Source organism: Oncorhynchus mykiss, chromosome 1 (genome assembly GCF_013265735.2).
Source record: "Oncorhynchus mykiss isolate Arlee chromosome 1, USDA_OmykA_1.1, whole genome shotgun sequence".
Classification (NCBI taxonomy): domain Eukaryota; kingdom Metazoa; phylum Chordata; class Actinopteri; order Salmoniformes; family Salmonidae; genus Oncorhynchus; species Oncorhynchus mykiss.
In genome coordinates, this window is record NC_048565.1 from 80,630,438 (window position 1) to 80,644,884 (window position 14,447).

Here is a 14,447-nt window from a genome sequence, read left to right on the forward strand (position 1 = left end):
CACCATCTCTGATGTATGACCGGATTGAAAACAACACCATCTCTGATGTATGACAGGATTGAAAACAACACCATCTCTGATGTATGACAGGCCAGAAAACAACACCACCTCTGATGTATGACAGGTTTGAAAACACACCATCTCTGATGTATGACCGGATTGAAAACAACACCATCTCTGATGTATGACCGGATTGAAAACACACCATCTCTGATGTATGACAGGATTGAAAACAACACCATCTCTGATGTATGACAGGATTGAAAACAACACCATCTCTGATGTAAGACAGGATTGAAAACACACCATCTCTGATGTATGACCGGATTGAAAACAACACCATCTCTGATGTAAGACAGGATGGAAAACACACCATCTCTGATGTATGACCGGATTGAAAACAACACCACCTCTGATGTATGACCGGATTGAAAACAACACCATCTCTGATGTATGACCGGATTGAAAACACACCATCTCTGATGTATGACAGGCCTGAAAACAACACCATCTCTGATGTAAGACAGTATTGAAAACACACCATCTCTGATGTATGACCGGATTGAAAACAACACCATCTCTGATGTATGACCGGATTGAAAACACACCATCTCTGATGTATGACAGGATTGAAAACAACACCATCTCTGATGTAAGACAGGATTGAAAACACACCATCTCTGATGTATGACCGGATTGAAAACAACACCATCTCTGATGTAAGACAGGATGGAAAACACACCATCTCTGATGTATGACCGGATTGAAAACAACACCACCTCTGATGTATGACCGGATTGAAAACAACACCATCTCTGATGTATGACCGGATTGAAAACACACCATCTCTGATGTATGACAGGCCTGAAAACAACACCATCTCTGATGTAAGACAGTATTGAAAACACACCATCTCTGATGTATGACCGGATTGAAAACACACCATCTCTGATGTATGACAGTATTGAAAACAACACCATCTCTGATGTATGACCGGATTGAAAACACACCATCTCTGATGTATGACAGGATTGAAAACAACACCATCTCTGATGTATGACAGGATTGAAAACACACCATCTCTGATGTATGACAGGATTGAAAACAACACCACCTCTGATGTATGACAGGATTGAAAACAACACCATCTCTGATGTATGACAGTATTGAAAACACACCATCTCTGATGTATGACAGGATTGAAAACAACACCATCTCTGATGTATGACAGTATTGAAAACACACCATCTCTGATGTATGACCGGATTGAAAACAACACCACCTCTGATGTATGACAGTATTGAAAACACACCATCTCTGATGTATGACCGGATTGAAAACAACACCATCTCTGATGTATGACTGGATTGAAAACAACACCATCTCTGATGTATGACCGGATTGAAAACAACACCATCTCTGATGTATGACAGTATTGAAAACAACACCATCTCTGATGTATGACAGGATTGAAAACAACACCATCTCTGATGTATGACAGTATTGAAAACACACCATCTCTGATGTATGACCGGATTGAAAACAACACCATCTCTGATGTATGACTGGATTGAAAACAACACCATCTCTGATGTATGACAGGATTGAAAACAACACCATCTCTGATGTATGACAGTATTGAAAACACACCATCTCTGATGTATGACCGGATTGAAAACAACACCATCTCTGATGTATGACAGTATTGAAAACAACACCATCTCTGATGTATGACAGGATTGAAAACAACACCCTCTCTGATGTATGACAGGATTGAAAACAACACCATCTCTGATGTATGACAGTATTGAAAACACACCATCTCTGATGTATGACTGGATTGAAAACAACACCATCTCTGATGTATGACAGTATTGAAAACACACCATCTCTGATGTATGACCGGATTGAAAACAACACCATCTCTGATGTATGACCGGATTGAAAACACACCATCTCTGATGTATGACAGTATTGAAAATGCCACCATCTTATTCCTGTTGGTGAAATCCTGTCATAGTATTCCCCATCAGGAAGCCAAACCCACTGGGCAAAACATTATTTAATTTAAACCAGAAACATCTATGTGATGACATAGTCATCAAGATAAGGGCATTTCAGATTTTCTTCACCCAACTTTTTTATTGTATTTAAAAAATATTTTTTTTAAATGCCCCCTTTTCTCCCCAATTTTGTGGTATCCAATTGGTAGTTACAGTCTTGTCTCATCGCTGCAACTCCCGTACGGACTCGGGAGAGGCGTGCATCCTTAAAACGCAGCCCAGTCGCACTGCTTCTTGACACAATGCCCACTTAACCCGGAAGCGCTTCCGGGTCCAAAACAACTAGCATGCACTGCGCCCAGCCCGCCACAGGAGTCACTAGTGAGTGATGTGACAAGAACATCCCTGTCGGCCAAACCCTCCCCTAACCTGGACAACGCTGGGCCATTTTTTCATCGCCCCATGGGCCTGGACTCAAACCAGGATCTCTAGTGGCACAGCTAGCACTGTGATGCAGTGCCTTAGACAACTGCGCCACTCCAGAGGCCACTTTCACCCAACTTTTAACCTAAATACATGCCCACTAGGTACAGACGTCAATATAACGTCTATTCCACGTTGGTTCATTGTAATTTCATTAAATTACGTGGAAACAACGTTGATTCAACCAGTGTGTGTCCAGTGGGTGGTGACATTTTTTTTCTTCATTTAAAGTTGAATTCACATTAGTTGACAACTCAACCAAACGTAAATCAAAACTAGATGTTGAACTGACGTCTTTGCCCAGTGAGACGTAATACCTATTGGGCTATCCATATTCCTAATCGGGCAAACCAGGGACCGGGACCAAATGCCTGAGGACGGCATTGACATGAAGCAAGTGTATAATTTACCTGTTGCGTGATATCAGCAGCACACTCACAGTGCTGGAGCGGTCATGTGTTATCTGTTCCACTGCGGAGCTACTGGGGTAAATATTACAGAGCAGGGGTTACTGGGTAACGTTAGGGACGGGTTCAGTATGGCTGAGGGTAATACATTCCTACCCCCTATCATTATTCATACCTGTAACGCCCCGTCGGGCTGTAACGCCACGTCGGGCACGACCGCATATGAAAAGGCCCTCCGTGTGTTTCGGTGAGATAAAAGAGGACTGGTAGAAAAGATCCGACAGGGACCGCGCGTTATTCCCATGATGCCTTGCAATCCAGGTGGCTGTTTCTAGAGATGAGAGTGGACCAGACACGGACGGTCTGAGATTAAGGTGTCACGGAGCTGAGCCACAGGACACTGAGCAGAGGCACGTAGAGGAGATATCAACGGTGGATGTATCAGAGGAACTCCAGAGAATATCAGGTAGAGATATCAACGGTGGATGTATCAGAGGAACTCCAGAGAATATCAGGTAGAGATATCAAGTAGAGATATACCTTAAGCCTACAATGAGGCTCCAGGTTTCAGACAATCCAGTGGGTGTGTGAACACACTTATATTGTAGTTGCACATTCTAATTCACATGCCAGGCTCACACAGATGATAGGAGACATACTGACAACAAGAAGTAAGAGACTATCCATAGAGATGAAGGGAGTGATAACGAGGGAGCGATAGAGAGAGATAGAAGGAGCGAGAGAGAGAAAACAGCAGAATCCTCCTTTGGCATCTAAAACAACTCCTAAATCTAAATCCTCCTTTGGCATCACACAAAGGACGTCTCAAAGCCTTTTTTGGAACGTTCCTCTTCCAAATGTATTCCAGATATGCGGTGTATGTAAACAGAGAGGAGCTCATTCTTGCCGGGCGGCAGTCGGCAGGGTGAGGAAGAGAAGCCATGTTCTGATTTTGGAGCTGTGCCATAATGCTGCCTCTGTGTCTGTGCTAAGCCCCTGCCCAACATTCTGGATTTAAGAGGGGGACTTTTTAGGTCTCTCTCCCTCCCACTCTCTCTCCCACTCTCTCCCTCTCACTCTCTCTGTGTCTGAGAAGGTTGAAAATGCAGTCACATAAAAGGCCCATCTAAGCATGAAATGGTTTCACTTTACTACAGACGAAACACTTGACCACATACTGCAAACGCAGTCGCTGTGGTTACCCTCAGCACTCCACTAATAGAATAATGAGCTAAGCTGTGGGCTTGTTTTGCATCGGTGGCAGGTGTCTTTACTGGCTGAAGTGAATTCATTCAGTACCAGTTAAAAGTTTGGACACATCTACTCATTCAAGGGTTTTTCTTTATTTTTACTATTTTCTACATTGTAGAATAATAGTGAAGACATCAAAACTATGAAATAACACATATTGAAAGCATTCCAGGTTACTATCTCATAAAGCTGGTTGAGAGAATGCCAAGAGTGTGCAAATCTGTCAAGGCAAAGGGTGGATACTTTGAAGAATCTCAAATTGATTTGTTTAACACTTTTTTGGCTACTACATGATTCCATATGTGTTATTTCATAGTTGGATGTCTTCACTATTATGCTACAATGAATGAGTAGCTGTGTTCAAACTTTTGACTTGGACTGTACATCAAACAAAGACACACACAAACACACCGTACACTACAAACAAACGTGATAATGTGCTCTCATAAACAGACAAACATTACTTGTACACACATGCACAGTCTCACACACAAACAGTCGCACAGACGCACACACACACACAAACATTTGCACACTCTACAGCACTCTATTCCCATTGACTAATGTGGATAAATGGCCTTCTATAGAACCATGGCACTGTCTTCCCAAGAATGAATATAAAAATAAGTGCATTAGAAGGCTCATAACCATTTATAAAACCCACTTAACTGTGAAGGTGGGGGAATGAAGTAACATTTTTATCAAAGATTATCTGTGTCCCCCTCCCTTTCAAAACCCTTCAATCCAGGGCATTTATTCACAAAGAGTCTCAAAGTAGGAGAGCTGATATAGGATCTGTTTAGCCTTTTAGAATAAGATTACATAAACAGATGGGATCTGATCCTAGATCAGCACTCCAAGTCTGAGATATTTTATGAATGTGTATGGGACAGACAGTACTAGACATCATCGTCATCACACTGTCTCCACGAGGTGAGTTCTACAGTAGGGGAGTGTTCTAGGCGTGTGCTGAATATTAGAGGAATCACTCAAAACTATTTTCTCTCTTTCTCAGGAAGTCATGACTTATCCCATCCCAACTCACAGTAAAAAGTGTCACTTCTGAGCCACCTTAGTGGAGATAAGTGCCCAAGAGGGGAGAGAGAGAGCAGTGGAGTCTGTGGAGTCAGGATGGAGCCCCTGAGCCTGTCATTTTAATCCAGGCAGAAAAAAAGTTGGTAAAAGCAGGATAAAATCCACGAACACTTAAAAGTTCCACTTTGGAATAAGAGGCCACTTACTGACCATTCAGGGATAATGGTTACATTAGCCTAGTGGTTAGAGTGTTGGACTAGTAACCGAAAGGTTGCAAGTTCAAATCCCTGAGCTGACAAGGTCATCTGTTGTTCTGCTCCTGAACAGGTAGTTTAACCCACTGTTCCTAGGCCGTCATTGAAAATAATAATTTGTTCTTAACTGACTTGCCTAGTTAAATAAAGGTCAAATAAACATGTCCAGGGATAATGGTTACATGACAAGTGGATTGAAGTTTGGAAGTAAAAAAAAAAAACTTTGACTTTGTAAGTGTGTGTGTGTGAGCCTGTGTGTGTCCGTGTGTGCGTTGTGTATGAGTGCATTCATGTCTATGATGTTAAGTGCTCACATATTCCAATAAGTATGCATACTGTATGTGTTGACGCTTGAGTGTTAGTTGATCATAACATGACAACTGGATTGAGAAGTGTGTATGTACAGTTAATTGTGTATGAGAGAGAGAGAGAGAGAGAGAGAGAGAGAGAGATGCAAAAGAGATAGAGAATATTTGTGTGTGTGTGTGTGTGGCCGTTGCATCAACCATGTCATTAGAGTGACTGTGCTGTGTCAGCAGTCTAAGATGTGAGCAGTGGAAAAGATGCAGCAGGTCTCAGAAGACTCCAAGTTATTATAATCTGTCCACTGGCAGCTCAGTGAAAATACCCCAAACAGCCACTAATCCTCTACAAAGACCTGCCTGATATCCATGCCAACTGCTTTGTTTCAGCTTTCAGCCTCTAGTCTAGTCTACTTACTAACTCAGTCTATTTCTCTTTCACTCTCTTTATCTGTCTCTCTCTATGTCTCTGTCTATCTCCCCTTTATCTGTCTCTCTCTATGTCTCTGTCTATCTCCCCTTTATCTGTCTTTCTCTATGTCTCTGTCTATCTCCCCTTTATCTGTCTCTGTCTATCTCCCCTTTATCTGTCTCTCTCTGTCTCTGTCTATCTCCCCTTTATCTGTCTCTCTCTATGTCTCTGTCTATCTCCCCTTTATCTCTCTCTGTCTATCTCCCCATTATCTGTCTCTCTCTATGTCTCTGTCTATCTCCCCTTTATCTGTCTCTCTATTTCTCTTTCACTCTCTATCTGTCTCTCTCTATGTCTCTGTCTATCTCCCCTTTATCTGTCTCTCTCTGTCTATCTCCCCTTTATCTGTCTCTCTCTATGTCTCTGTCTATCTCCCCTTTATCTGTCTATCTCCCCTTTATCTGTCTCTCTCTATGTCTCTGTCTATCTCCCCTTTATCTCTCTCTGTCTATCTCCCCTTTATCTGTCTCTCTATTTCTCTTTCACTCTCTATCTGTCTCCCTCTATGTCTCTGTCTATCTCCCCTTTATCTGTCTCTCTCTATGTCTCTGTCTATCTCCCCTGTATCTGTCTCTCTCTATGTCTCTGTCTATCTCCCCTTTATCTGTCTCTCTCTATGTCTCTGTCTATCTCCCCTTTATCTGTCTCTATGTCTCTGTCTAGCTCCCCTTTATCTGTCTCTATGTCTCTGTCAATCTCCCCTTTATCTGTCTCTATGTCTCTGTCTATCTCCCCTTTATCTGTCTCTATGTCTCTGTCGATCTCCCCTCTATCTCCCCCTCTCCCTTTTTCTCAGACTCTAATGTCTCCTTCTCCACGTTCTCTCTCTCTCCCTCTCTCTCTCTCTCTCTCTCTCTGTCAAACGACTGACCCTCTTAATCTTCTCTCTTCTACTGACCTGACTGTGCTGCCTCACTGCACCACCAAAAAACCAGGACAAAATGACAAAGCAAAAAACCACATCTCTGTCCTCCAAGTTCACTCAGTATGGAAGGAAACATGGTGGAGGTTGAGAAAGTTTGACAAAGTTTGGTAATGAATGGTGTGGCTGTTGAACAAGTTGAGGAGACTAAATTACTTGGTGTTACCTTAGATTGTAAACTGTCATGGTCAAAACATATAGATTCAATGGTTTTAAAGATGGAGAGAGGTCGGTGCGGAATAAAGAGATGCTCTGCTTTTTTGACACCACACTCCACAAAGCAAGTCCTGCAGGCTCTAGTTTGATCTTATCTTGATTATTTTCCAGTCATATGGTCAAGTGCTGCAAAGAAGGACCTAGTTAAGCTGCAGCTGGCCCAGAATAGAGCCACACGTCTTACAGTGAGACGCCACTGTAATCAGAGGGCTAATATCAATACTATGCATACCAGTCTCTCTTGGCTAAGAGCTGAGGAGAGACTGACTGCATCACTTCTTCTTCTTATAAGAAACATTAATGTGTTGGAAATTCCAAATTGTTTGCATAGTCAACTTACACACAGCTCAGACACACACATATACCCCACCAGGCATGCGACCAGGGGTCTTTTCACAGTCCCCAGGTCCAGAACAAGTCATGATGGCATGGAACTCCCTTCCATCTCATATTGCGCAAGTGAACAGCAAACCTGGTTTAAAAAAACAGATAAAACAACACCTCACGGCACAACGCCTCTTTAGATTCATATAAATTGTAAAGTATTTTGTCATGTATTTTCGTTATGTGTCGGACCCCAGTAAGACTAGCTGTCGTCGTGGCCGTTGGCTAATGTGGACCTTAATAAAATAAAACATCTAGCAGGGTGACAGCAGCAATGTTGCATGTAAACAGCCCAGGGTGACCACAAAGCCATGACGTCAGTCCCATGAATACACACATACTGTACAATCACACTCCTGAAACTAGGGGTATAATGTACACAATTAGAGGTATAATGTGCACAATTAGAGGTATAATGCACACAATTAGAGGTATAATGTACACAGAGGTAAAATGTACACAACTTGAGGTACAATGTACACAATTAGAGGTATAATGTACACAATTAGAGGTATAATGTACGCAATTAGAGGTATAATGTACGCAATTAGAGGTATAATGTACACAATTAGAGGTAAAAATGTACACAACTAAAGGTATAATGTTCACTATTAGAGGTATAATGTACACAATTAGAGGTAAAATATACACAATTAGAGGAATAATGTCCACAATTAGAGGTACAATGTACGCAATTAGAGGTATAATGTACACAGAGGTTAAATGTACACAACTTGAGGTACAATGTACACAATTAGAGGTATAATGTACACAATTAGAGGTATAATGTACTCAATTAGAGGTAAAATGTACACAACTAGAGGTATAATGTCCACAATTAGAGGTATAATGTACACAAGAGGTAAAATGTACACAATTAGAGGAATAATGTACACAATTAGAGGTAAAATGTACACAACTAGAGGTATAATGTCCACAATTAGAGGTATAATGTACACAATTAGAGGTAAAATGTACACAATTAGAGGAATAATGTACACAATTAGAGGTAAAATGTACACAACTAGAGGTATAATGTCCACAATTAGAGGTATAAGGTACACAATTAGAGGTAAAATGTACACAATTAGAGGAATAATGTACACAATTAGAGGTAAAATGCACACAATTAGAGGTAAAATGTACACAATTAGAGGTATAATGTACACAACTAGAGGTATAATGTACACAATTAGAGGTATAATGTACACAGGAAGCCAGAAAGATTCATAACACATACTTTAATTGTATTTATTTACTCACTCACTCACACACACACAGACACACACACACACACACACACACACACACACACACACACACACACACACACACACACACACACACACACACACACACACACACACACACACACACAGATCTAAGATCAACTATCTTGTATCATCCACACACAGTCACACCTTTCAGTTATAAGAGGATTGAGGATTTAGTTCCATAGAATAATCCATAAAATCATCAATCTAATAGACCCATCCTGGCCATGCCATCTGTGAACCCAACCACAGAACAGCACTGGTGACTGGTGTCACCACTGCCACCGGCATAACCCTAAAACAGACAGACAGAAAATCTCCCAAATGGCTCTCTGTTGATTAGCCATGCTAATTAACTGAATCTGTTTCCCATACAACAGGCCTGTCAGAGGGGAGAGGAGAGGCTGCAACACGAACCGAAAAACCACACAAAAGCCTTACTGACTAAATACGAAACTTTTGGGGGACGGCGCCTCTGACATGACAAGCACTCGCACAGGAGAGATGGAGGGAAGAAGTGGAACAGCACGGTGTGGAGACTACGGCAGTTTGCGCTAACTGAAATATCTCTGTTAATAAGGATCTCTATCCAGCTCCTGTTAGTGCAACCTCTGAGACCTGGCTCTTTATGCCGTACTCGTGTTTCTGGGCTGTGGACTGGAGGGGTGGAATGAGATGTAAGTGGAGCTCCACACTGGTGGAATATGATTCACGGTGTTTGTTTTTGAGTAACAGTAACAGCTTATTAGGTGGGGGTTAAGAATGTCTGTTAAATGTTTGTAAGAAACGTAAGCGTATTAAGTGATAAGGAAACATGAAGGAAGTTAAGAGCTTTGGTTTGGGTGTCGGTTTTGGCAGTTTTGGCTAACTCACTACTCGATAAGTGACTTGTCTTTTAATTTTCCTTTCCGGGCGAGGTTCAGAGTGAAAGTTAACCTCAGGTATCTGTTAGCACATCAAGATCAATGAGTTGAACAATTTTAAATCACAACGATTCTCCCTATCTCGCTATTTCTGTCCATCCTCACATCATTTGTCCAACCTGCCACCCTCCAGTCATTTGCCCAACCTGCCACCCTCCAGTCATTTGCCCAACCTGCCACCCTCCAGTCATTTGCCCAACCTGCCACTCACCAGTCATTTGCCCAACCTGCCACTCACCAGTCATTTGTCCAACCTGCCACCCTCCAGTCATTTGCCCAACCTGCCACTCACCAGTCATTTGCCCAACCTGCCACTCACCAGTCATTTGTCCAACCTGCCACCCTCCAGTAATTTGCCCAAACTGCCACTCACCAGTCATTTGCCCAACCTGCCACTCACCAGTCATTTGTCCAACCTGCCACTCACCAGTCATTTGTCCAACCTGCCACCCTCCAGTCATTTGCCCAACCTGCCACCCTCCAGTCATTTGCCCAACCTGCCACCCTCCAGTCATTTGCCCAACCTGCCACTCACCAGTCATTTGCCCAACCTGCCACCCTCCAGTCATTTGCCCAATCTATCCTCTGGTCAAACAAACTGCAATCACAGCCAGTGCTCCACCAACCCATCTCTTCAAGCTGTCTACTCAGGCCCTCATATCCAATTCTGGAGACAAATTACGCTTCGCTTTCTGATGGGAAGTCCAAGTGAAAGAGGAGAGAGCTGAAACTTCTCCTCTAATGGTTTGACTGCGACTCAAAGGGTGGAGGGAGCTTGCAGCTGAGTTAGAGAAGAGGCTGCCACCGGGCCCCCAGCCCCCCAGCCCTCAGTCCACGGGCCCCCAGCCCATGGGCGCTTCACTTCAGATTGTCTGCATCCTAATTCATTTTTCTACAGTTACAGTGTCCTCTCCCCTTTCTGGATGTGTTCAAGGGCTTGTTGGGAGGTGGTTAACACATTTCCAGTTCTCTGGTAGGAGGTTTAGCTTTCTTGTCGTCTGAAGATGAAACTGTGATACGTACTCTTGCCCCCTCAGAGCCTTGCCCACTTTGGAGCCTTTGCTCCAAACATCGCTAGAATAAAATTCAAACCCTGAAATATACTGTGGCAAGATATTGAATAAAAAGTTCAAATGTAGATACAGGTATACTTTTTGTGGAAATGAAACAAACTATGTGATATCATATTGCCATATTAAAACCCAATTACACAATTAGAGCAGTCAGCTAACAGCATTCCATTCCAAAAGGTCCAGAAAATTAAAACTGATGTTCTACAGTGTATTCCTCCAAGAGCTGCTGCTGGTCTAGACCGTAAGCTACTGGTTCCTGTGCTGTAGAATACCTTACCTCTGACACTCCATCATTTCATTTAGACAAGTGTTCTTAAAATCCACTAAGCAGCGCTGTGAGAGCTACACTATGGAAACTGTGCAATGGGCCTCGGAAAGTTGAACCTAAACATCTGCTTTGAATCTGTTTAGAAACAAGCCCTTTTCATTCATCTGTCTCACTTGTCCCCTGCATGTCAAATAGGGTGAGTATGGGGAGAGAGGGAGAGAGAGCGGGGAATAGAGAGTCAGAGACAAGCTGCTCTTGTCCTTTTATAAAGGAATTAACTAGCCCAAACCTTAAAACATATGAGACACTCTTTTCAGAACTGTGAATACAGGCATAGAGCCTAACCTGATCATTCAACCCTGAATGCCAAGTCTCTGACATTTCTACGAACCCTCTCTAATATTAAATGAGATACAGTATACCTGTAGTGGCATATCTGCAAGACATGCCAGATCCAATCCACACAGTTATCTGAGATGCAGTACAGAAACCACATTAGTGGCAATACAGAAACAAAATAACAACAGAAATTAATTCACGATACATCAACAATGGTCAAAGCTTATAGAGTTCAGGCTGGTCATGCCCCTGAAATTAACGAGGAGCAATCCAACATGGATAAACCTGAGAGCGATTGAAACACAGATGCTGAGAACTCAGCAGAAATCACACATTCGATAAATGAATCAATAAGTAAATGAGTGAATGAATAAAGGAATGCATGAATGAAAGAAGAAGCAGAGAGGAGAGTGGAAACAAAGGGAGTTGATGACGTCTCCTCATGGCACACAAGCAGTCCGCTGCACCACGACCACGACATGACACAAACACACTCAGCATCCATCCTCATCATCATCAACACATGCATTCACAGACAAACAAAACCCAGCATCAGCATAGCCTACACATGCATAACTAGAGAGACTGACAATAAACTGCATTGGTGGCTTCAGATTTATACATTACACAACATATTTCAATAGCCTACTCACTTTTTGAGAAATTTGTCTGAAAATATTCATTCAAATGTAAAATGTTCATGGCCAAAAAAGCATAATAGCACACTAATAAGCAGTGTAATGTCAGCCCCCACATATAAAATGAATAAATATTTTAAAATAACTTAAGAACTTACAAGATTTCATCGTTCTGGAACTCCAGGACCCCGTGGGTATCTTCAAAATCCTCTCCTCCTCCACGTGCCGTGCCCTCCACAGTCTTGTAGGGCACCATGACGACCCCACGTGCCCCTGACGTACGCAGCACCTTCACCTCCATGGTGCCCACACTCTCACTCACGTGTGCCACCGGCTCCTCGAACGTGAAGATGCCGGCGTGGTCGTCGTCAAAGATGGTCACGGTTGCCGTGGCAGGCAGGCCGAGACAGGCCACCGCCTCCACGTGATTGGTCTCTGGGTTCTCTACCTCCTCTCCCTCTGCCAGCAGCACTTTGACGTTGCTCAGGTGGATCAGGAAGTTCTCATCCTCCTCAAAGATGTCATCATCAATGATGCCCACACGGATCTCCTTCTGGGTCTCGCCGGGCTTGAACACCACCACCCCCTCGGTGAACTCGTAGTCCGAGCCCGCGTTGGCTGATCCATCCTCCGTACGGAACTCCACCGACACTGTCTTGGTCAGGTCACCGCCTCGCCGTAGCACGTTAACTGCCACTGTGCCGCAGTTCTCCAGGCACTGGTAGGAGCCGGGGTCAAAGTAGATCTTGGAAATGGGGTCGTTATCAGCCACATCAGAGCGAACCTCGTGCAAGCTGACGGCCTTGCGGGCCTGGTCGGCTGCATGCTTCTTCAGGATGTTCCCAGCGCCGGTCATGAGCCTGGTGGCCTGGCAGCGGTAGAAGGCCCTGCTCTTCTGCTGCGAACTCAACACCTGGTAGTTGGCCAGTTCAATCAGCTGCTCCATCTCCTTATCTGGGTGCTTCTGCTTCAGCTCCTTGAGGATCTTGGCCATGTCGCGCCGGGTCTCCTCCTCATCCAGGTCCTTCATGTTCAGCTCCAGCCCCAGAGGCCCGTCCAGGAAGTCCACCGCGTGAGAGTTGAGCATCTTTCCGTCCATCTCGATGTCGACTTTGGACGGGAGCGGGCGGTCACCCTCGGTTTCAATGATCATGCCTCGCTGCTTGCCGGTACGGTAGCGCTTGTAGACGTACTTGTAGAAGAGGAGGCGTCGGTCAGCGACCCAGGCGAACAACACGCAGATGGGGAAGAAGAAGAGGGTGAGCAGGCCCTCCCATACCTGCACTATGCCGGGGGAGATGACAGCCAGTATCAGGTAGAGCCAGATGTAGGCGAAGATGCTCCAGGTGGCTGTGACGAAGAAGACGCGCAGGTGCTTGACCTTACGGACCTCCCCGTCGGGCACCACGTACACACAGATGCCAATGATGACAAACATGTTGAAGGCAGCGCTGCCCACGATAGTGCTTGGACCCAAGGCTCCTGCATCAAAACCGTGGCCGCAAACCTCAATGACGGACAGTAGGATCTCAGGGGCACTCGAACCCAGGGCCATGAGCGTGAGATTGGACACTGTCTCGTTCCAGATCCGCACGGTGGTGGTGGTGGTCTCTCCGTTGGGTCTCTTGATGGTGATCTCTTTCTCCTGAGAGGTGATGACCTCGATGGATGCCATGAAACGGTCAGCGATGATGGACACTCCGAGGAACATGTACACCAGAGCCACGAAATAGACTGTCGCCCGTGCCACTTTGTCCCCAAACGAGGGATTCTGAGGTTCCCAGATAGGCAGAATCACCCCTTTTTCGCATGCTGTGCCTGCTGTGGTGCACACAGTAACATTGCCGCTGGCAGTTGGAGACACAAACTGATCCAAGTCCACGTCCGAGGACATAGCCGTCACATGTTGGAATTTGAGAAACATGATTGCTACGACAACCACAAGCCGGAGACCAAGGGAGAGCATGGGGGAGAGCTGAAAGTGTCCCATGATTCTGGAGTGGTGAGCTTCCTCTGCTTCCTAAACCTGCAAGGGGGGGGGGGGGGGGGGGTGATTACAGGGTTGGAATTACTGGAAATGTAACACAACTTGCTCTCACTGTAATAATAGCGTAATAACAATATGTAGTAATTCACATGAATTATAATATAATATAACCATGGGGCTCTCGAGTGGCACAGCGGTCTAAGGCACTGCATCTCA

At 44.3% G+C, this 14,447-nt stretch overlaps 1 protein-coding gene across 2 annotated transcripts in view; it reads right to left on the reverse strand.

Annotated features, from left to right (window-relative positions):
- Window positions 1-14,447, reverse strand: part of slc8a1b (solute carrier family 8 member 1b) — a 237,664-nt gene that overhangs the window by 220,961 nt on the left and 2,256 nt on the right. For both annotated transcript variants that reach the window (XM_036986620.1, XM_036986617.1), the window contains exon 2: window positions 12,403-14,270. In XM_036986620.1, coding sequence (XP_036842515.1) covers window positions 12,403-14,234 — 1,832 coding nt within the window. In that variant the 5' untranslated portion in view covers window positions 14,235-14,270. The remainder of the gene's footprint in view (window positions 1-12,402; window positions 14,271-14,447) is intronic.